General features: G+C 38.8%; 4 protein-coding genes across 6 annotated transcripts in view; 2 read left to right on the top strand and 2 right to left on the bottom strand.

Moving 5' to 3' along the window:
- spag1a (sperm associated antigen 1a) overlaps positions 1-7,757 on the bottom strand; it is a 16,448-nt gene extending 8,691 nt beyond the window's left edge. Inside the window, exons 1-6 of the mRNA XM_079655311.1 lie at positions 7,685-7,757; positions 7,413-7,480; positions 3,815-4,408; positions 2,203-2,302; positions 1,478-1,630; positions 437-594 (exon numbers count right to left, since the gene is read on the bottom strand). Coding sequence (XP_079511437.1) covers positions 437-594; positions 1,478-1,630; positions 2,203-2,302; positions 3,815-4,160 — 757 coding nt within the window. The 5' untranslated portion in view covers positions 4,161-4,408; positions 7,413-7,480; positions 7,685-7,757. The remainder of the gene's footprint in view (positions 1-436; positions 595-1,477; positions 1,631-2,202; positions 2,303-3,814; positions 4,409-7,412; positions 7,481-7,684) is intronic.
- On the bottom strand, positions 5,125-7,812 carry polr2k (RNA polymerase II, I and III subunit K). Its single transcript, XM_079655316.1, has 4 exons — positions 7,685-7,812; positions 7,413-7,480; positions 5,493-5,585; positions 5,125-5,368 (listed from the first exon to the last, which is right to left on the bottom strand). The coding sequence occupies exons 2-4, from the start codon at positions 7,471-7,473 to the stop codon at positions 5,346-5,348; spliced, it is 177 nt and encodes a 58-aa protein (XP_079511442.1). The 5' UTR covers positions 7,474-7,480; positions 7,685-7,812; the 3' UTR covers positions 5,125-5,345.
- A 1,158-nt stretch (positions 7,813-8,970) lies between these two features.
- stk3 (serine/threonine kinase 3) lies at positions 8,971-17,783 on the top strand. 2 transcript variants are annotated; one of them, XM_079653527.1, is made up of 11 exons: positions 8,971-9,191; positions 10,394-10,474; positions 10,652-10,780; positions 12,547-12,661; positions 12,923-13,087; positions 13,190-13,357; positions 13,526-13,663; positions 13,969-14,094; positions 14,178-14,382; positions 14,801-14,994; positions 15,186-17,783. In XM_079653527.1, the coding sequence occupies exons 1-11, from the start codon at positions 9,169-9,171 to the stop codon at positions 15,336-15,338; spliced, it is 1,497 nt and encodes a 498-aa protein (XP_079509653.1). In that variant the 5' UTR covers positions 8,971-9,168; the 3' UTR covers positions 15,339-17,783. The 2 variants fall into 2 exon arrangements, with proteins under 2 accessions (XP_079509653.1, XP_079509652.1); XM_079653526.1 differs by having other exon boundaries at positions 8,973-9,191; positions 15,180-17,783.
- A 193-nt stretch (positions 17,784-17,976) lies between these two features.
- rida (reactive intermediate imine deaminase A) lies at positions 17,977-21,785 on the top strand. 2 transcript variants are annotated; one of them, XM_079653531.1, is made up of 6 exons: positions 17,977-18,138; positions 18,956-19,061; positions 19,549-19,603; positions 19,702-19,770; positions 21,020-21,075; positions 21,291-21,785. In XM_079653531.1, exons 1-6 carry the CDS (start codon positions 18,074-18,076, stop codon positions 21,345-21,347), a joined length of 408 nt encoding a protein of 135 aa, XP_079509657.1. In that variant the 5' UTR covers positions 17,977-18,073; the 3' UTR covers positions 21,348-21,785. The 2 variants fall into 2 exon arrangements, with proteins under 2 accessions (XP_079509657.1, XP_079509658.1); XM_079653532.1 differs by lacking the exon at positions 17,977-18,138 and adding an exon at positions 18,278-18,434.
- Positions 21,786-21,817: the final 32 nt, after the last annotated feature.

Genomic DNA, 21,817 nt, shown 5'->3' with positions numbered 1-21,817 from the left:
TGGATAAAATGATCACGTTAAATGCTTTTAGATCCAAAGTAAGTTTGTATTTACATGGTGACAAAACTGACCATTCCATTTCTTTTTTGAGGTGAGGTCAGTATTCTTAACCCTTTTTTATTTTTGTCTGTAACTATATTTGTTGTGTATGCTGCTGTCTGTTATAGACATTGTCTCCCTTGGGTCACTACTAGTTAAAAATGACATTAAAAAACAACAACTATTGTCCAAGTAAGAACAAATAAACGGTTCCAGATCTCTCCTCTTAAAAAAGGAGCGATCTGGAATAGCAGTTATGCATTACAGCGATAGCTATCACCCTGTAGAGAGTGAGTAGCTTGTCAACGGTTTAGGAGAAAGACTAGGAGGTTATAAATCCACTTAGCACAGGTTTGTATTTTTAAATGAGTCCGCACTAAGCTAAGATGCCACTGACCCTCGTCCTGCGCTGCTCTGGCGGCTCGGGCCTGAGCTACTTCAGCGCTGACTGGTTTGTCTCTGTGTTCCAGCTGCACGGACAGAGGGACGGTGGGAATTTCTGGAAGATTCTCTCTCCACTGGGGTCCTTCCTCATCAATAAGCATCTTGGTGATCCTAGCAGAGGACACAGGGAGTAAAACATGCAGCGTAAGCACAAAAAAGTGTTTTATAAATAGCTAGATCAATGCCGCAACCGCTGCAGGGTTAAGTCATCAATTTACTATTAACATGTGTTGTCTTTGTACCAAGACGTGTCAATGTGTCTGCTGTGAAAAAGCCCTCACCTTCATTTTAGCAGATTAGCCAGAGAGAGTGAAATCACCTGTGTGGGTGGATTTAGGTAAGTAGGCCCTTTCAAATGTGATGATACATACTACACACTAACTTTATAATAATATGTTTTGAGTCTGTAGTGTAGTCAGACTGGAACGTGATGATTAAAGAGGAGACAAAACAGGTTAATAAGTTATTTTAACTAATAGAAAGAAACATGAAACTTCCACTGTTGATTACTTACATACAGGCAATAACTTCGGAAATGTTATGTTTAAGTATTACTTATCATATTCTGACTTTTGCCGAATTTAGGAGAAATATACAGACAAGTATAGATACATTAAGTAACACCTCCATTTTTTGAGGATGTGGTCTTTCGACTACTCATATTCAAAAGCGTGTTTTTGACTTGTGACTTCCTTAATGTAAACCTGACTTATTGTAGATGGTGAAAATAAATACTTTAAATGTGTGATTAGAAGAATAATACTTTAAACCACATTTTCTCTTACATAAGAGGAGCCGTTTCATCTGTGTTTGAAGGTATGACAATGTGCAAATTATCAGAACTTAATCATGCCCAATTAATACTCTCTTAAACCTTTATTTAATGCATTGTGTACAGTGTAACTCTACATAAAACTGGCATTGAAAAAGGTTGTGTTAATGTCTCAACAAAACAATAGCTAAAGTGTGAGATGTGCGACGGTTTTCAGCTGACCTGTGGACGCTGTCGCGAGCCGACTGCACCCCGGTGTCTACCTGCAGGACGGTTTTATAATCCACGTAGGCCTTTTTGTAGCGCTCCAATGTCTCATAGGCCATAGCTCTGCGTAGCAGGGGCTTCAAGGAAAAGGGTTGCAGCTCCAAAGCCCTAAGAGGATCAGAGACACACAGAAACAGAGGATAAAACTGTCTGCACCGACATGCCGTGTCATTAGTGTAACCTTGCTGATCTGTAGCTCTCCATTCATAAACATGTGACACTACAAATACTCACATAGTGTGTTGATATTCTATTAACTGATACTTAAGTCATACAAGCTTACCTGTTGTAATGACATTTAAATTAACTACATAAGCTGACATTTATATTTTGAGAGGAGGAACTCCACAGATTTTATACATCAAATTGTGCTTGTTAGAACGACTGCAAATAAAGCCTTTTGTGGATAAACTGACTCAAGTGATGTCATAGTTAGAAGTTAGAAAAGGAAGCAATGTGGGGGAGTGGAGAACAAATAAGTGAGATTACCAGACCTAAATAGCCCACTTCTCATCTCTGCTTGAAGCTAGATGGGCAATGCTACATTAGCCAATACTAGCATAGCATTTCATTGTGGGTTATGAAGGTGCCAGTGCAATGCTAAGTCTGTTGAGTACTCCTTAAAAAACAGCCAGAAAGAGATGTATTGATTGACTATAGAATAGATGGAGTCTACGTACTTGGTACAGTCCTGTATGCATTCTGTGCTGTTTCCGTCCTTCAGGAAACAGGCTGCTCTGTTCGAGTAGAGGATGCCCAAGTCTTCTGGACTATCGATGCCTGCAGGAAACAAATACATCACACTTATCTGAAGAAACAATGCTTGTAAAGTGATGTATGTTGGTGACGTTTAAAATGTAGACTGTCCTGAGATGCTGAGGCTCTGAGGGGTCGACAGATAAATGATGGAATGCTTTCTCGCCCTATCCTTTCTTCTCTGAGCCTCAACAGCAGCTTTAAAACCGCCAGTGGAGCATCAGTTATTATGTGCTGCTTCAGTGCCTAGAAACTGATGTCGACAATGCTGACACTCCTACTGATTGTGTTTTTACAATAAGAAAAAAGACTTGATCAAATATTGTGTTCTATGCTTTCCTTTGAGGGTACTCTCTGTTTAGTGTGCTATGAAATTAAGTGTTGTCAGCCTGTCTCCGGTGCTGCAGAAAAGACTATTCATCTTGCCAGCTACGAGAGTAAAGTTGGCTGCGTACTCTTAAAGGTGCAGCATGACATTCAATCTCACCTAAAAGCCCCCATGCACCAGCACATTCTACTCTATCTACGGTCAGCAGTGTTGTCTCGTGCCAACACTGCATTCACAAATCAACAATGATGGCGATGTTAGACTAGAAACTTGTGAGGACGACGTCACTAATTCACACAGGTGATAGATATGAAAAATGACCTGTACTTATCTATAATCATTAACATAACGAAGGCCAAAAAGAATGGGAAACAGTGCAGCATGAAAGGCATGATGCATTTCAAATTGACATGGGATACTGTGGATTGTGACGCCAAGACACTGAGTCAACTTTTATCTGATACCCCTTACAAACAGAGATGCTAGAGAGGCTTTCTCTCTGTCCCTGTGCAACCCATTTGTTGTTGTTGCTACATCATTGACTTGACTTCCTCTAAAGTTGCCTAAGAAGACCTTGTCGCCAACCAAAAACACAGCAGTGACACATTTTCATTCTAAAGATTGCTTTAAAACAGCTATGAAGGGGAAAATATGCTGTAAGAGTATCATAACAGTGTTAATTGTATGATCCTTGTTTATTAAAGGATAAGTCTGGAATTTACAGAATCCATCTTCTCAGATGACATTTGGTGTAATCTCTATAATTAAAAAAAACAAATATCTTTGAGCTGTGGGTCAGCCGAAATAAGAACTTTGAATATTTAAACATCTGCTTTATGAAATAGTCATGGGCATTTTCACTATTTTCATTTCATAGACAAGATAATGACTAATTGATTAATCAAGCACATAAACCTCTTTCGTGATACTTTAATTTACTACGACATTAAGCTCTCATTCAGAATGAAACTGTATTCACCCTGACGAGGTCAAATCAGGTTATTTTTATTGTACTTGATCATGTCTACGTCAACATTAATAACTCCGGATTGCTTCTACAAATCTAAAATGTCTGAGATTTAAAATATAATTTAAAACCTAAACTAGCCTAATCAACAGAGGTGTTTCTGCTCTGATAAAATGCTGCTCATGCTATGAATTCTCGGACGAAATACACAACATATTATTCACTTTACTTCACACCCTACCTGCTTCAGCACAGCCATCAATGGCCTGTGTGTATTTTTCCAAGGCGTCCCCAAACTGTCCATTTTTGAAGAGGTGGTTCCCTGCGTTCTTGAGCCGGGCCAGGTGAGGAGGCAGGGCTCCAGCAGGGGCATCCAGATAACTTGTGTCCACTGCAGGGCTGTCCTGCCGCTGTTGTCCACCAGCAGGGCTGTTTTCCCTCTGTGAGCCGTTCACCACCCCCTTCCCCGGAGCTCGGTTGGGCTTTTCTGCGCCGCCCCGGCTTCGTGTCCCGCTCCCCGCTGCGGCCTGGTCCGATCTACCGCCCCCTCCTCCGCTGCCTGGGGGTTTGTCCTGTGCGTTCCCCATGGCTGTACTCCCTCCGCAGTGTGTTAAACTCTTCCTCCCTCCCTGTCTTTGCCTATCTCTCTCTCTCTCTCGCAGAGCTGCAGCTACATCTGAGCCTGCCTGGCTGGGGATTTCTGATGGGCACGCCTCCTGGATGAGGTGTCGGAGGTGACGTCACAGATGGGGGGAAGTGCCACAGCGATGCAGTGCTGCAGCAGGATCTGATGGGAGAGCCTCGGATTAGACCTCAGAGTAAAGGGCTCTGCTGGCTGGTGACATACAGGAAAACGGACAGAAATATTAAACTACTGAATAAACAAATGGACAGATACAGAAGCATTGGACTTGTGAAATAACAGGAAAACAAACTGTTGCAGTTTTGGTGATTTATTGTTTTATGCTCCTTTATTTGCAAATGATCAAGTTAAGGTACTGAATATTTGCTCTTTACGCCTTATCAAAAGCAGAAGCAAAGCTTTAAGTATGTCTCTATTTGACTAGAACTAGCACAATCTTCTTTAGATATTATTTATATTCACCAAATTATGGTAATTCTTTTATGTGTAATTCAAACTCAGTTTTTATATACGTTTGTTATTGCAATTAAGGGATCCCTAATGATATTTCAGTATTGATTTAATCTTTCTTTTTTAAATCAGTCATTGGTTAAACTAGTTAAAAGTGGTAAACGTATGCAACCAGCAGGGGTCACATCACATTGAGTTTGTTTAAAGGGATATCAAGATGTTGGAACATCTTACAACTAAATAATAAAATGGTTTAATCCCTTTATTATAGCGCAAACAAACTAAATAATAATGTAAAAGAACAGAGGAAAAGTTAGAACTGCAAATATTTTTATATCCATCTGGATGTTATCATTCAAATGTGATAATGTCTGACTTGTTAAGGGTAGTGAGGATACGTAGGTGAAAAGATGTATGAATCATGCAATCAAATGAACAAAAATTGTGAACAGTCTAGGTCATTGAAAATATTTTTTTAATAAACAGAAACCTTTCATTTATTAATGAACAGTACACTTTGTGTGGCAATGAAAATGCTGAGCTTTAACCAAAATGCAGAGATCTGGAGCCAGGACTGGAGGTTAGATCCCATGGAGTTGTCAGTGTAATTATTTACAATGTTAAAAAAAAAAAAAAAGTACACATGAGAGAAAATCAAAAGGGCTCCCTCTTCTCTTCTTCAGCGGGCATCAAAGACAACCACTGTAATCAAAGAGTCAAGGAAATGGACAGTATTATAGTATTCAGTTAATACATTGATTTGTAATAAAAAGCCTTTTGCCATCACATAATATTACATTTTTAGAATAACATTTAAAAAGGATACATCTCTTTGTTCTCTTCTTGTACATGATCCTGTAACCGCACTCTCTGCATCGGATTGGATCACGGGCCTTAATTTCATTTTCAGTGTGACATTCTGCAAATGAAGAAAAAATGTTACAGAAAATGTCAAGTGTATCCATAAAAACCTTGTAGATCTAAATGATAATCTATCAGGCTGATATATAACCTTGTTGCAGATATATCAACATCTGTTATAAGTCTGCACATTTTTCAGTTTTTGCCTATTGAGCTTTGTATCCATAGTTGGTTGTTGGGGGTTTATTTTATATGTTAAGTCTTACTTTTGAGAGTAATCAAATGTGGTCTTAGCATTACATAATAATATAAACTTCAAAAAAGTTAATTAAAGCTTGGTTTTTATTATCCAACCTAAAAACACCAGCCCAGTTTTGACAACTCTCTTCCAATAAAAGTAGCTAGCAGCACTAGCTCTAAAGTTGCTAAATTTAGCGTGGAAGTCGCCAAGCTGGCAAACACGTCTCTTTAAGCCTCCCTCCAAAGCAGAATTAAAAAAAGTATCTTTATGAAGGTAAACATATCAAAACGGAGCTAAAGAATGAACAAATCTATTGTAATGTACTCACAGCTGTCAAGCTAACATCTTGTGGAAGACTTCGTTGACGCGCAACAAGTTTGCGCGGGTAGGAGTCAGGTGGGTTTGAAGTTAGACAGTCCAATCATTCTCATTTGGGCTTAATAACATGTTGACAAACTTATTGCAAAGGCCTATGGTTCAAGATTTGTTATTTTTGTCTTAATATTTTATTTATTGATTGTTGTCCGGATGTGAGGAGAATTTCGACAAACACATCCAGAATTGTTTCAAAAATACTTCACCTATCCTAGCTTTAGCCCTTATATCATGTATTATTTGGAACACATGATTATAGGTCTTTATTAATATTTGACAATTGTTTGGTAGATATAACATCAAAAATCGTACTATCTTGATCTACTAAAACTGTGTGTAATTATACTGTAGTAGTACACCGTAACAGAAATAGAGATAGCAGTACTAACAGCAGAGTGGACAATGTACTCTGATCTTATACTTAGTAGTAGTAATAGTAAAGTAGTAATACTACAGTGTTGAACATGTCTGTTACACGATAAAGTCCAGTTGTTACTTAAGTAAAAATACAAAATTATAAGCATCAGATAAAAATAAAGAGCTCAATGGTAAAGTATTCATTATGCAGAATGACTCGTTTCAGAATAATACTTATTATATTATTGGATCATAAGTTTTGAGGAAGTATAGACATACTTTATATATTGACAGGTAACAATGGGATCAATAAAGTTGTATCTGCACCTTTGAATAATATATACGATAAACTTGTTGTTGATTCTTTAATTTTTTTTGTTTAATCTCATTCCTCAAAGCAACGAGTTCTTGATTAATATGTAGCGCAGTATAAAGTACGATTTTTATCTCAAGTGGTATAAAGCAAGCAAGTACATTCACTGAAGTACAGTTTGAAGTACTTGTACTTTACTTGATAGTTCTATTTTTGCTACTTTCTACATATACCCCACTACAATTGGAAAACTGTATTTTTACTCCACTATATTTATTGTATACCTTTAGTTACTTTGCAGATGTAGAATAATGATATGAAATATAATAAATAATCAAAAAATACTTAAGAAATGAATGAGGGTACTTCTTCCACCTCTGTTAGCCTCTGAATTGTAGTAGAGTATAAACTAGCATATAATATAAATACTCAATTCAAGTACAAGTACCTCAAGTTTGTATGTAGCTACAGTACACCACTGATTGGCAGATATGTAATGTAATTAAATGTAACAGCTCCAAGTAACGTTAGCATCGTTAGCCGTAGACGCTGTGACTTCGGCTCATTCTGCAATCATCACAACACAAACTGTAACGTACCTCCGCATATGTAGATCATAGGTTGCTGTTTAGGCGGTTGAGCATCTTTCTGTGGGTCCATGTTATCCCTACAAAGGAAAGGAGAAGCAACATCTGTAATGTTACAGCATGCTAACACAGAAAGAGCATGGTGGTATCTACATGATTAGCCTGAACTGCCACATTCGGCATACGCAGTGAACAACAAAAGTCTTAACCCAATCGTAACATGCAGTATCAGTATCATATGAACTAAAGGAAAATATATTAAATAAATAAATACGACAACTCACCGTTATTAAAAAGCTAACTGTTTACTTATCTTTCTTCACATTCGCACGCACTGCTCTGTGTGCGGTAGTGATGTGTTGGTCGCGAACGAGCCGGCTCAAAGAGCCGCTTTTTTCAGTGAACGACGTGAGCCGGCTCCCGCCCGCGAACGAGACGGTTTTTTTTTTTTTTGTTAAGTAATACCAGAATGATATGATGATCTCCGCGCTACAGCTGTTCCGTGCATGCATGCAGTGACATGTAATATCCAAGGATTAGAGACTGCTGGATGCTGCTGTTTTGAGCATTGCAATACATTTATTTGTATTATGTTTTTTTTTATGATTAGAGACGGTTGGATGCTGCTGTTTTGAGCATTGCAATATATTTATTTTCACTATGTTATTTATTTATGATTACCCTTAGGCTCAGCAAAGATTTGATGTCAGCTGTTGCTGTCTTTTTTTCTATAATTAATAGTTACTGAAATAGATCCCTGCTGTTTTGTCAGGGCCTTTTCTTTAAATATAATTTTAAAATGTCGATACAGTAGCCCCTTTTTTAAAATGTCGATGCTTAAGTTTGTATAGGTGTTGCTATCTGCTTTGTGTAGCCTTGTTCTACAAGCAAGTCAGTGCATTCATGGGGTGGTATCAGAGAGTTACAAGGGTCTGTAAATGCAATGAAAACATTTGGCCACAGCAAATCATTTATATTAAACATGTAATTTGTACTTTTGAATACTTCAGTACAAAGGATGTATTGAATAATTTAAGTGATATATGTGTACACATATAAATCATTAGTCAAAACAGGGCTACATTTGATTTAATATGTGGTAAACTGAAGAGCCGTTTGGGAGCCGAAAGAGCCGGCTCTTCTTGGTGAGCCGAGCCAAATGATCCGGCTCACCAAGAAGAGCCGGAATTCCCATCACTGTGCGCATGCGTACAACCGCAGGCGGCCACCTCGGAACAACGTCGTATGCGATAGGTCAGAAGATACTACTTCACGTCAAGCACTTTTCCCTTTTTCCCCAATGATGTATGACTATAAAAACAGAAGCTTTGTTCCTACATTCTGGTACTTTTATTGAAGTACAAGATCTAAGTACTTCTTCCACCTCTATAATGATTTCTAATGTAAACATTGATCGCATTTATTCCGTGTAATGACTGTTTCTCCTCAAAGTGCATGTGGAACAGTTAACATCCGTAAACGAAAGAAGAGTCTACTCTAAACAGGCTGAATTAAATAAATATATTGCAGCTAATTTACTGTTTCTACTAAGGCATACATTACGTTTTGTACTCCGGTCCAACAGAGGACGCTGTCGGAAATGTGTGTTCTCAAACTGTCCATCATCTGACGGACACTCAGCTGGCCCCGCACTAGTTTTTGACAACAACGACTGTTGTCGACAATGTTCACATCTTGACTATTGGCCCAAAAATTGCCATTACTAGATTATTAGTTTGCTCCCTTTCTTCCTTTAAAGTCACCCATCATGGAGCCAACTGCGCCCAAAAGGTTTGTGCTCTGCCGACTGGTTTAAAGCTGCTTTAACTAGCTAGCTAAAAGGCTAACGTAGGCGGTAGCTCAGCTAGCCGATGCTTTCTTAGTTAGCTTTTACAGTTTTCTGTCACACTTTTCACTTAGTTAAGAAAATTAACAGTGAACTTTTGACCAAAATCACAAGCCCTGTCACAAGAATAGTTTTCTAGCTTGTTTGGTTGTTCGGTAACTTGTAACTGTTTGTTAGCGCACTTTAGGGAACATGTGGATCTATTTGGACATTAATTACATTACCTTGTTCCATAATGAATTGTGTGTTAGTTTAAACAAGCAAGTATCCTTGGCAACCATCTTATTCATTGGTGCCATGGTGATTTATGTGGTTGTCTTCCTACCACAACTGTTTCTGTAAAGAAACTGGCCTATCGTAGTGTACACTGCATTTAATCCTGTACATTTGTATATGGAAATACCCCATCACATTTGTATTTATATTGTGTATTCAATAGATATACTCTATGCATATATATAATTCCTCATTGATATTTATATTCGCAGTTTTGTTAATCTTCTAATGCTGATATGTTTATCTTAACTGTTTTTATTTGATCTTACTTTAATTTGTTTTACTTCTAATTCACGGTCAATGTCTCATACATGCTGCTGTGACGAAAACATTTCCAAATTGGGATCCATAAAGTTTATCTTAACTTAAGCTTATCTTTAACCTAACAGGGAGAAATATCTGTTATCAATAACATAACTAGTGGATATTCTCCTATCCATTACACCTAACTATAGCCTACAGGAAGTTTGATAAAAGATGTAAGAAACCTTAACATTGATGCATTCACGTATGAGGTGTCCGATTAGGGCTGCAACTAAAGATAATTTGAATATAACCCTAAAAAGATTGCTTTTGTCTGCATAATGTTAGAAAGTTGTGAAAAGATATACCCTATCACATTAAGATGATAATTATATATTTAGAGGGTTTGATTAGTGCCTATCAGATCCCAAAACTAAAATACATTCAATGTATGTAGTTCACATTGGAAATTATATTAAGTATAATATAAACTAGAACAATCAAAGGGGAAAGCACCTTTATTTTGATTTCAGATGCTCCTGTTGTATATTGTTTTAGTTTTGTGTCACTACTTGTTAAGTCGACTATTATACTCAGCAACAATTGATTTGTTCGATTTTCTTTCCAGCAAGCTGAAAAAGCTGAGTGAAGACAGTTTGACCAAACAACCAGAGGAAGTGTTTGATGTTTTAGAGAAACTCGGTGAAGGGTAAGATGTTGTCATGACTAATCTCTGTTTCCACTTCTGCTGAAACTATTTTAAATCCATTCTCAGACTGTCTTTACTTTGATGCACCACCTCATTTATTTGTGTAGTGCATCAATTTGTTAATAATATCAGTAATAAATAATAACATGTCAATGAAACTTTTGTGTGTTTGTTTAGTTCCTATGGCAGTGTGTTCAAAGCCATCCATAAGGAGTCAGGCCAGGTGGTCGCTATCAAGCAGGTTCCTGTGGAATCTGACCTGCAGGAGATCATCAAGGAGATTTCTATCATGCAGCAGTGTGACAGGTGCGCGGAGATTAGATTATCCCGTTTGAGCCCAGCAACTAACTTGAAGGTCCCATGACATGGCCATTTCTACTGATCATAACTCTATTGTTGAGGTCTACTAGAATAGATTTACATTGTTCAATGTTCCAAAATCACATTGGTTTTCTCATACAGCGGGTGTTTCTCAATGTCGAGGAAGGCTCCTCCAGATCCACTATTTCAAGGATGCTACATCCTCGAGTCCCGCCGAAGGACTGTTCCAATGTCCAGGATCCTTGGAATTCTACTGAGGCCGGCGTCCTTCGAAATTTCGAGGCTGCACATGTGTATCCTCCGCGGTCTTAAAATCCCCACAATGCTTTGCGCACAAACCAATTTCCAAAATCTTTGGCGGAAATTGCGCTCCACTTAAGGCTGGGCCTCGCATATGACGCACACCTGCAAACCTGTTAGCCTGTTCCACCATTCTTTGTTTTCCGAGGCTAGGAAGGATTCTTGCTTCTGAAGGACCTGACTTGGAAGACATGTCCTACCAAGGAAGCGTCCTCGACATTGAGAAACACCCAGCATCTCTGTATAGTATGTGTATTCACTCTCTGTCCTACACGCCTTGTTGGAGCTCCTGACCCCCCCCCTCCCTATGAGCCCACTGTACTCTGATTGGTCATCTCACCCACTACAGCTGGACACCAGTGTTTATGTGTTACAATGGCATTTGTTAGCAACCAGAAAATGACACCAGTAATGACATACAGATGAGAATGCTGCGTGGGGTCTGGGTGCCGTGTTGGCGGGTCGTTGCCGGGCTCGCTGCTCTGCCCTTTGAGGCTCGAGGAGCGGACAGTGTGAGCTGGATTACTGGTGTCGTTTCCTGGTTGCTGCGTGGGGTCTGAGAGACAGCGAGACACAGCGGAACTCAGTCAGGCTGTGAGTGTGTGTGTGTGCGGAGATCCGCGGAGCCGCGGCTGAGAAAAGATAAGTGTGTGTGTGTGTGTGTGTGTGTGTGTGTGTGTGTGTGTGTGTGTGTGTGTGTGTGTGTGTGTGTGTGTGTGTGTGTGTGTGTGTGTGTGTGTGTGTGTGTGTGTGTGTGTGTGTGTGTGTGTGTGTGTGTGTGTGTGTGTGTGTGTGTGTGTGTGTGTGTGTGTGTGTGTGTGTGTGTGTGTGTGTGTGTGTGTGTGTGGAGCTCCGCGGATTGGTCCAATTGGTCAATTTGTTCGGCGTTACGTCACTATGACCAAGATGGAAAAAGAAAAATCTCCAACCTGGTGTTCTGTGTTCATAGACAGGTATTTTCTGTATTAGAGTTTTAGTCGCTACAGGGTGTACTTTGAGGGTTTGTGACTTTGCAGACTGTTTACATGCATAAAAACGCTAATAAACGGAAAAGCATGTCATGGGACCTTTTTTAAGGAACATTTCAAAATATGTTCTTATTGTACTACATTTTAAAGTTGTATTGTTGGATAAGTACTTTATATTTGTGAAATTGTACCATTACCAGATTACAAGACTTGACCATCAGAACAACATTTTCCATGTATTACCGAGTTAGTCTTTGTGCACAAATAGGCTAATACATCCTTAAATTGCTCAACGTTTCTTATTTGCTTCCATAGGTTACTTTGCTTTATGTTAGATATTGGATTTTTAAACACTGGTTAGATGATACCAACTTCAGCTCTCTGTGTCTTGATCTATGGAGTTTTCCCACTTCTGCTATTTTTGTTGTAAGCAAAATGTTGGGTTCTCTCTTGATAACCCTTTTAATTTTCATTTCCTCTTAGCCCTTACGTAGTGAAGTACTATGGCAGCTACTTCAAGAACACAGACCTGTGGATTGTCATGGAGTACTGTGGAGCCGGCTCTGTGTCTGACATCATCCGACTGCGCAACAAGACGGTGGGTGCTCACAGAGGCAGTGTGTGGCAGACTGTACTAAAATTAATTGGTTGTTCACATTCCCATATCATCAGTTTATATTTCCTTTACTTAGAGCTAATGGTTTTTTTTTTTTATTATACCGCTATTGTTTTTTCTTTGGTGTAATTAATTTTCTGGAAATCACAGTAGACCGACTTTTTTGTCTCTGTGAGGGAAATATAAAAAATATTGTTTACTCCCAGATCTTGGTTCATCCCTGTGTTTTGCTTCTCCTATTAGTTGACAGAGGAGGAGATTGCTACTATCCTAAAGTCGACACTTAAGGGTCTTGAATACCTTCACTTCATGAGGAAGATCCATCGAGACATCAAGGCAGGAAACATCCTGCTCAACACTGAGGGACACGCCAAACTGGCAGACTTTGGCGTTGCAGGACAACTAACGGTAACATTTTAGCATTTGTTTGACATAAAGTTATTGTTCTTGTCAAATGTTCAAAACCTTGAATTTCACAATAATAACAGCTTTGTCTGTTTATCTCTGAAGGACACTATGGCAAAGAGAAACACTGTGATAGGTACTCCGTTCTGGATGGCCCCTGAGGTGATCCAGGAGATCGGCTACAACTGTGTGGCTGACATCTGGTCCCTGGGCATCACGTCCATAGAGATGGCAGAGGGCAAACCTCCCTATGCTGACATCCATCCCATGAGAGTAAGTGTAAATAAATAGTTTGTTGAATCATTTGTGATTAGTCTCAAATACTCAGCTCTAGATATTTAAGATTTTAAGAACAAAGAACAAGCCTCTGACATGATTGTGTCATAAATATTTTATTTTGGTATTCCACCTGACTTTTAAAACCTATTTGTGTTCCTACAGGCGATCTTCATGATCCCCACCAACCCTCCTCCGACATTCAGGAAGCCGGAGCTTTGGTCAGATGAATTCACAGACTTTGTCAAGAAGTGTCTGGTTAAGAATCCAGAGCAGAGGGCGACCGCAACACAGCTCCTACAGGTTAGAGGAAGGAAGCACACACACATAAACACAACGCTAAAGCTGTATGCAATAGGAGAGACTGTCACATAGGACATGCAAGTGCAACATCATAAATGGAAATAGCTTGAAAAAGTGTCTTCTTGAATACATAACAGTCTAAAACTATATTTATTCATTTAACTACACCATTCAATTAGATGCTTATTGCCTAATTTAGTCAAGGAGTTATTTCATAGCCATAATAATATAATATAAGGCAAAATTACCTTTCATACAATTGAGTCACCTCACGTTAACAAAAAACTGCTCTTGTGAATGTCCAGCACCAGTTTGTCAGCCAGGCCAAGCCGGTCTCAATCCTGAGGGACCTGATTACTGAGTCCATGGAGATGAAAGCAAAGAGGCAGCAGGAGCAGCAGAGAGAGCTTGAGGAGGAGGACGACAACTCTGTACGTATGCTGACATCTAAACAACGATATTAACTTTGTTTGGACGGCTATTTGTTGATGCCTTATGACTTAATGTTCTCCAGGAGGAGGAGACGGAGGTGGACTCTCACACTATGGTGAAGTCGGGCTCAGAGGGTGCAGGGACCATGCGGGCCACCAGCACCATGAGTGACGGGGCGCAGACAATGATCGAACATGGCAGCACCATGCTGGAGTCAGACCTCGGCACCATGGTCATCAACAGTGATGACGATGATGATGACGATGAAGACCAGGGATCCATGAGAAGTGAGCACACACACAATGTTAATTCACTGAGTTTAGAAATAATTGAATTTGAGTTTCTACCAAACCTTGCTGTTTATTTAAAAAATATATATATATATATGAAGGCTTAGGGACGGGCCGTAAATTAAAATGTATTTTTAACTACGATGTTGGCTTTCATCGGTTATGAAAACACGATTATCATGATGAAACGTTTATATAATTGAAGTGATTATGATGCTTTTGTCTTATAATATTGTGTTGAATAACCGTTATGTCAATGTTAACCAAAATAATAGTGTGTATGATGTATTTGCTGTAATCAAGCATTCTCATTGTTATCAGCTGTTATGTTTATTAATACTGTCATACAGGGGGGATGGAAAGGCGAAATCACCTACTAACTAAAGAGACAAATTAATCTCTACTTCCTCCACAGGGCACCCCACCCCCCAGCAGCCAATGCGTCCGTCCTTCATGGACTATTTCGACAAGCAGGACTCCAACAAGGCAGCGCAGCAGCAGGAGAACTACAACCACAACCAGCCGCAGGAGCAGCCTGGCTACCACATCCAGTCCAAGAACGTCTTCCCTGACAACTGGAAGGTGCCTCAGGACGGAGACTTTGACTTTGTGAGTAACGTCTTCCATGAGCATGTGATGGCTCTGCTTTAATAAAGCAGAAGTTGAACTAAAGGAATAAACTGCAGTGCCTTTGTGGGAAAATTGCAAAACAGAATCTGTTCTTACCCTGAAATCGACTCATCCATCTTGTGTTTTGTCTTTGTGTTTTTTTGTATGTGTGCGTTTTCACCTAGCTGAAGAATTTGGACTTTGAGGAGTTGCAGCTGCGCCTGACAGCCTTGGATCCGATGATGGAGCGGGAGATTGAGGAGCTCCGGCAGCGCTACACCGCCAAAAGGCAGCCCATCCTGGATGCCATGGATGCCAAGAAGAGAAGACAACAGAACTTCTAAGTGCTCCTCCCTGTAGTCTCCCAAAGCCACTATTAACACAACACTTACGTCCCATTGACTCAGAGGAACTAAGACAACTTTAATGTATCTGTTAGAAGCCCACTGCTGTTCTGACTGACTGCTAGCTGGCCTCTATATGAAGTTAAAGGCTAATTGACATCCATTTAGGCTGCTGGAATCTACAGTTGTCTTCCTTGTTTCTACACTGCATTTTAAATAGTATATTTCAGTTCCTGTAAAGTTGCTTTCCCATGAATGATACTCAGGACTGTGGCCAAAGAGAAAACTAGGGCCTGTCTATATTATGTCTGAAAGTCACACCATAAATTCTGCATAGTCACACCATTGGAGATTTCCCACCGACATCAGGAAGCCTGTCCTCTGGCTGCAGCAGCAGAATAATAGCAGTGGTCTTTTTTCCTCAGACTTTTCACTTTTACTGTAAATATAATATAGAGCCTAGTTTGGAAATACCTGCAAAAGCTGTGGAGGCTTGACCATGACCAAAGACAATCAAGATGATGTTGAGAATGCCTTAAATATTTGAAACCTGGTTTTAAAATGAGCCATGTAATAAAACAACCAAGTCGCCAGGTGGTTTATCTATTCCCTCACTTGGAGATGAGTTGGAAGTGGACTGAGGAAGATGCAAGAATGGACAGAAATGAAGGAAATCATGTGGGGCGGTGAAGAACGGAACATGCATGTTATTATGGAGGACCAGAAAACCTGAAATTATTTCATTAGTCTTCATTTTCATTTTTTTCATTTGTTTTTGGGCTCTTCTCTGCTCTCCATGAATATGGAATCAGAGCTTTTTCTTTTTAAATGATCCACTGTACTCTAATTAAATCCAGACTTGGCAGCAAAATTCATTCCATAGACAAAAAAAATGTATTATCATAAAAGCAAAGCATTCCATAAAACTGTTTTATTCTAATGTCCCTCGAGTCTTTAGAAAACCTGCAGATTTACTCTAAGGATCAAAACATATTTTTTTCTGTTCCACTCAATGATTGATCAACTTAAAATTCCAGCTTGACCTTCTAAAGCTTGCAGAGCAGTTAACAAGACCCTGACAGTTCAGCCCTCAATAAAGATAACTAGATTGCCGAGGAGTCAAATAAACTGTTTTATGGCTCCGTTTATCAAGTTGCGATAAAAGATGCAAGTGAACGACTGATGGTGTTAACTAAAGAAAAACAGCCGGTGCATCAAACCCACATCTACTGTCTAAATTCAAGACTAAGACTTTAAAAATGGAGTTAAGATTTCTTAATCAAATTATCTTTTAGCATTTATCTATTGTTCCTTTTTTCTACAGTACGGTTTTCTGATTATAACTGAAGGAATGAAGACTTGCTGTGTGTGTGGTTTGTGACACATGCTTATTTGTCAATCCCTTAACACTATTTAAACTGTTTAGACTGTAAAACTGTGTGATTTAGTCGGGCCAAATTTAAGGAAAGCAAAACTGGCTGTTTAACCGTGCAGATTTTCAGTTGAGCTTAATTTCATCAACTTTCATTTGGAAACCCTTGCTGCTCTGACTTCAAGAGGGACACAATCTACTCTGCTGTAGTTTAGTTTCGACATATTGATTTGACAGGTGTTAATCTTTGAATGAAATATGCCTTTAAATCCATGTGCATTAGGTCTGCAGGCTGCTGTTATATGAATGTTAATATGCAGTCTTGATGGTTCCGCCCATTCTTACTGCATATTAATAGTCATTTTAATCATACCTTATGCTTGGAACTGTCTGTTACACTAGGTTAGTCTCATTTGGTGGACAATGTACCCATAATGAGCAATAATATGAGACATTTTAAACACCTGAATCAACATTTAAATCACCTTAAATCATCATATCTGAATGTGTTTTTTACCTGTTCTTTCACTGAGTTGTTTTCATTAATTAGGTCTGCAGTGCATTGGCAACTTAAACGCAAGCATTCACAATTTATTTATTTATGTTTTTATTTTGTGACGCTGGTTAAAATATTGTAGCTAAGTTGGCTGTTAATATTTCTGCCTTTTGTCAAATATATGTGGCTTGATTTCCACGTGTTAATCTATGCATGTTTATAATTATGTTTACTATTTAGTGGAATGCTTTTGTATTAAGTGCACAGTACTGTTACCATGGAAGCTGGATGTTCAGCTTTAACAGAAATTATTTTCCCTGTACAATTTTAAAAGCCCTGTTTGAAATATGAGATTTTGGATGATCTGCCATATGTATAATTATTTGAAAAATCATTGATGTATAGTTATATCATTTTGTTTCCATTTATTTCTCTGTTGTTTCCTCTATATAAAGACTTGAGCGTAGAGTGGACTGTAAGCATTTATGTTTGAACCACCTAATTTATTATCTTTTGTTTGTAATACTTTATCTTGAAAGGTGAAAGAAATAATAAAGTTACTTATAGTTAACCATAACATCAGTGGAATGCGTTTATCTTATCTCAGAGTTATAAAAGTGGACTCTTGTAGTGAACATGAATGGCCACCTGTCTTACCGTAATTATTCTAATACAGACGCTGCCATTTTGAGTTTGCACGCCATTTGTTTTTTTAGACACCGCCTCTGAAATGTGGTGCGCTCTTGTTTACATACATTACGGTAGGATTTACGACAGCAGCTGTTTCTGCTTCATCCTATAAAGTGCTCCATAACGACATCTTCATTCACAGCCACGGTACGGTGTTGAAAGATTGGAGAACTAAACATGGCTGCACTCATCAGAAGGATCGTCAACACAACAGCAGCCCCGGCGGCCATCGGTCCATACAGGTAATGAAACCAGTATAGCTCTTACATGTTATGTTTAAAGGGACACGTGGGGTCCAGAAGCAGGTATACAATGTTTGAATTAATGCATGACTCACAAGGACAGTGTAATTATTCATCAGGGGCGGGTCTTAGTGAACAATGAACTGATATTGACCCCATAAAAAGAGTCAGAGTTGAACTTGTAGCAGAGGAAGCACTGACTGCACAGTAGAGACACACAGCTGGGTTGAAATGGCATCTATTCGTCGACAAATCCCCTACACACCAAAAGCCCCTATCAGACAGGGCATATACAGGTAAGGATTAATGTCCTCTAAAATACTTTATCTTGTCTTAGTTTTCCATTTTCAGAAATTTAAAAAAGCACGGTTTTGCTTTCTTATAACTTGATCAAACATGTTTCTTAAATACTCAAAAACAATTAATTAACTTGGAGTAAAACAAATTAAAGTGAAAAGTTTAGTTTAATTCAATCTGTGCACGGTGTGGGAATGAGGGGAGTTCCTGCTCTAGCCAATCCCCTGTCAGTGGGGGGAGTGACTTCACACCGAATGGCCTCTGATTTACCTATTAGGTTCAAGGTCCCTGGCCTATTGTAATGTCTGGTGGTAAAATGTCTGTGTAATAAAATGTGCCTTTTTAAAACTACCAGAACATATGTATATCAAATAATGGCTGTTGGACTGATAATACACTCATGTTGTTGAGATATTTAAATTGGATGTGCAGTTTTGTTTCCCAAAATATCTCCAGAAGGCTGCTCACCATTTTCCTAGTATCCTCCAGCTTGATTTGTTTATCTGTGTTTGTGTCTCAGTCAGTCGGTGGTCGTGGACAGAACGATGTACATCTCGGGTCAGCTGGGGATGGACGTGGCTTCTGGTCAGCTGGTAGATGGAGGCGTGCAGGCCCAGACCAAACAGGTGAGACCGCAGAGACCAACTATCTATTTCAGGACTTTGTCTGACGTTTTTTTCAATAAAAGTAATAATTATAACTCCTTCCTTAAGAGATTTACTTTTAACCATCATGATCTTCAAGAAGCACAGTACACAGTACGTGTGCCAGAAACGTTTGACATCCACAGAGAAATTATTCCCTCAATTCATGATTTTATGAATAAGAGCAGTGCTTTTTATTAGCTGTATGAGTCTTCATTATTTTGTAAAAAGGGGTCAAATTCTTTAGTAACCTTGTTTTTTTTAATTAAACAAATGTCTTACTTTAATGTGTTTTTGATATTTTACAATCAAATTTGACCTAGAAACAAAGTAATTAAAATTAAAAAAAGGTTCCTATTACTCATCTGAATGGCTTTTCGAGCCAAAAAATCTAAAGCACATATTTGAAGAAAATAAATCATGTGAAACGGGATATTAGATATTGATCACAATGTGTGTCATCCCTCAGGCTCTCGTCAATATGGGGGAGATCCTCAAAGCTGCTGGCTGTGACTACACCAACGGTGAGTTTTATGTATTACTCACCTGCTGCTTATTATCATATATATTTAAATGTTCCAAAATAACAAACCCTCTGACGGATTAAACTCTCTGATTTCAGTGGTGAAGACGACTGTACTGCTCGCTGATATCAACGACTTCAATGGCGTCAATGAGATCTACAAAACATGTAAGACAATACTTCATTTATTTCCATGCTTAATGCTTTAAATGTTTTGCTACAAAGCAGATTTTTATAAAAAATACTACATTTTTCTAATAAAATGTACTGTATGTTTTCTTTTATCTACACTCTTCCGCCACATAGACAGCCTTTATCCAAGATTGTCAGAGCTGCTGTTTCATTTCCACTTGTCATGTCATCTATACAAACAGCTTAGGTTAATTGACATTTATTTCCTGCTGCCATTTACTACAATTGCAATCAAAGGATGCATTATAAAACCAAAATAAGTTTTGATTTGATAATTCAATTGGTTAAACTTGATAAGTCTACTTCCTTATTCCTCCTCAAATTATTAATTAATATTTTCATTTTATAATTAAATATCAAAATTGATTTACAAAAACCTTTTACATTTAATTGTTTTTAATTACATATGCTAGTGTTATGCTATTCCTTTTTTTTAAATGTACAGTTACCTATATACCTAGCATTTGTTTATGGTTGTATATGTTTTTTAGCCTTTTTATTAGCGTGAAAGGGTTAACAAAGAGAGGTGTAAAGGGACATCTGCATTTTAACTTGCGCTACATGTAAACAGTGTTTCAATTAAACACACAGCTAACTCATAGATCACAATTCACACTCGGTCATTATTTCAGTGGCAAACTCCAGGATCTCTACAGAAAACCCCTGCTGACAGGTGACGGTCCTCTGGAGGCTCCCTCGGCCTCCTGTCACAGGCTGCTTAGTCAGGGCATTTCCTGGTGGATCACAACAGACCGGTGTAATGGAAGCTGCTGTGCCCAGTGAGTTGTAAATGGACACCGCTGTGCAGGCACACAGATGTAACCAAATCCTCAGAGCCAGCTTTCCTGCGCGGGCCATTGCCTCTGGTGCAGGCTCCGAGCCCTCCCACCTGACTTTACTCAACCCTAATGCAGGAAACTTTCCCTGACCCTGATGAAAGCATGGATAGGAAATTTTTCTGACTAATTTAGACTTTTCATGACAAGTTCTGTCTGATAAACGTGATTCCTGGTATTTTCATTTGGGGATTTCTATCTATTATAAAAATGATGTTTTCATTTTGTATGAAATGCCAGAAATTCTTACAATGTCTCGAAGTGTAACACCTGAGGCTTTTCTCAATTTTTATTGAAAGCCATCACGTCAAAATCCAATGATCCATTCATATGTTCCTGGCTGTTTTTTTCAATATGCTTTTGTTATAATGTTAATGTTTTTCTTCCAGTTTTCACAAGTAACTTTCCTGCCAGAGCTGCCTATCAAGTCGCTGCTCTTCCCAGAGTAAGTACACATTAAGTGGAGGAGATTCATGGTAGCGCATCAAACCATGTATTTCCTATCATCCATGTTCATCTTTTTACTACCTTGTAATGTTGGTCCCTCACATTTTAGCTCCAGAATTGTTCCATTATCCCTGCAGAGAAGCTTTGCATTGTAGTAATCTAATTACCCAGATTGCAAAATTGTTGTCTCATTGTCTCTTTTGTTCTGTTCAGGGCGGGCTGGTGGAGATCGAGGCGGTCGCTGTTCTCGGTCCTCTCTCAGACTCCTGACCAGACGGCCCCATCACCAACAAGCTGTAGCCCAACCATGAAGTGCCTTTTTGTAGTTGTACAGTGACAGCCTTTAATGAATTTCCAAATAACACATGAAAGACCAAACTAGGACCTTGTTGACTTTCTTTTTCCAACATTTCAGGCTTTAGGATACATTTGTTTTTCTTCTGGCCGCTGTAACAGCTGACTGTAGTTCTGAAATACTTTCATTGGTATTAGACGGAAAATGTGGCAAAACTTAATTACTAACAAACGAAACTGTAATGATAGACAAGGATTGTATTTTTATAACCAGTCTAACATTTCCTGGTGACCAGATTCAACTTCCTCTTGGTGCTGTTTCTGGTTTGGTTACTTTCCTGTTTTTTCCAGACATATTATAACACATTTTAAATGTGCAGCTCTCACTAATAAATAAAAAGAAGTACAACCTCCGATCCTAGAATAATTATTTCCCCATTACACAT

Source organism: Notothenia rossii, assembly GCF_949606895.1.
Source record: "Notothenia rossii genome assembly, chromosome: 10".
NCBI classification, from domain to species: domain Eukaryota; kingdom Metazoa; phylum Chordata; class Actinopteri; order Perciformes; family Nototheniidae; genus Notothenia; species Notothenia rossii.
This window is presented reverse-complemented; position numbering and strand designations above follow the sequence as displayed.

Coding starts and splice junctions, on each gene's coding strand:
- polr2k (XM_079655316.1), bottom strand. CDS start 7,473: ATGGACCCACAGAAAGATGCTCAACCGCCTAAACAGCAACCTATGATC. Junction 5,586..7,412: donor TATGATCTACATATGCGGAG/GTACGTTACAGT, acceptor CTTCATTTGCAG/AATGTCACACTGAAAATGAA. Junction 5,369..5,492: donor CAAGAAGAGAACAAAGAGAT/GTATCCTTTTTA, acceptor CTTTGATTACAG/TGGTTGTCTTTGATGCCCGC.
- stk3 (XM_079653526.1), top strand. CDS start 9,169: ATGGAGCCAACTGCGCCCAAAAG. Junction 9,192..10,393: donor GAGCCAACTGCGCCCAAAAG/GTTTGTGCTCTG, acceptor TTTTCTTTCCAG/CAAGCTGAAAAAGCTGAGTG. Junction 10,781..12,546: donor ATCATGCAGCAGTGTGACAG/GTGCGCGGAGAT, acceptor ATTTCCTCTTAG/CCCTTACGTAGTGAAGTACT.
- rida (XM_079653531.1), top strand. CDS start 18,074: ATGGCTGCACTCATCAGAAGGATCGTCAACACAACAGCAGCCCCGGCG. Junction 19,604..19,701: donor TGGCTGTGACTACACCAACG/GTGAGTTTTATG, acceptor CTCTGATTTCAG/TGGTGAAGACGACTGTACTG. Junction 21,076..21,290: donor AAGTCGCTGCTCTTCCCAGA/GTAAGTACACAT, acceptor TGTTCTGTTCAG/GGCGGGCTGGTGGAGATCGA.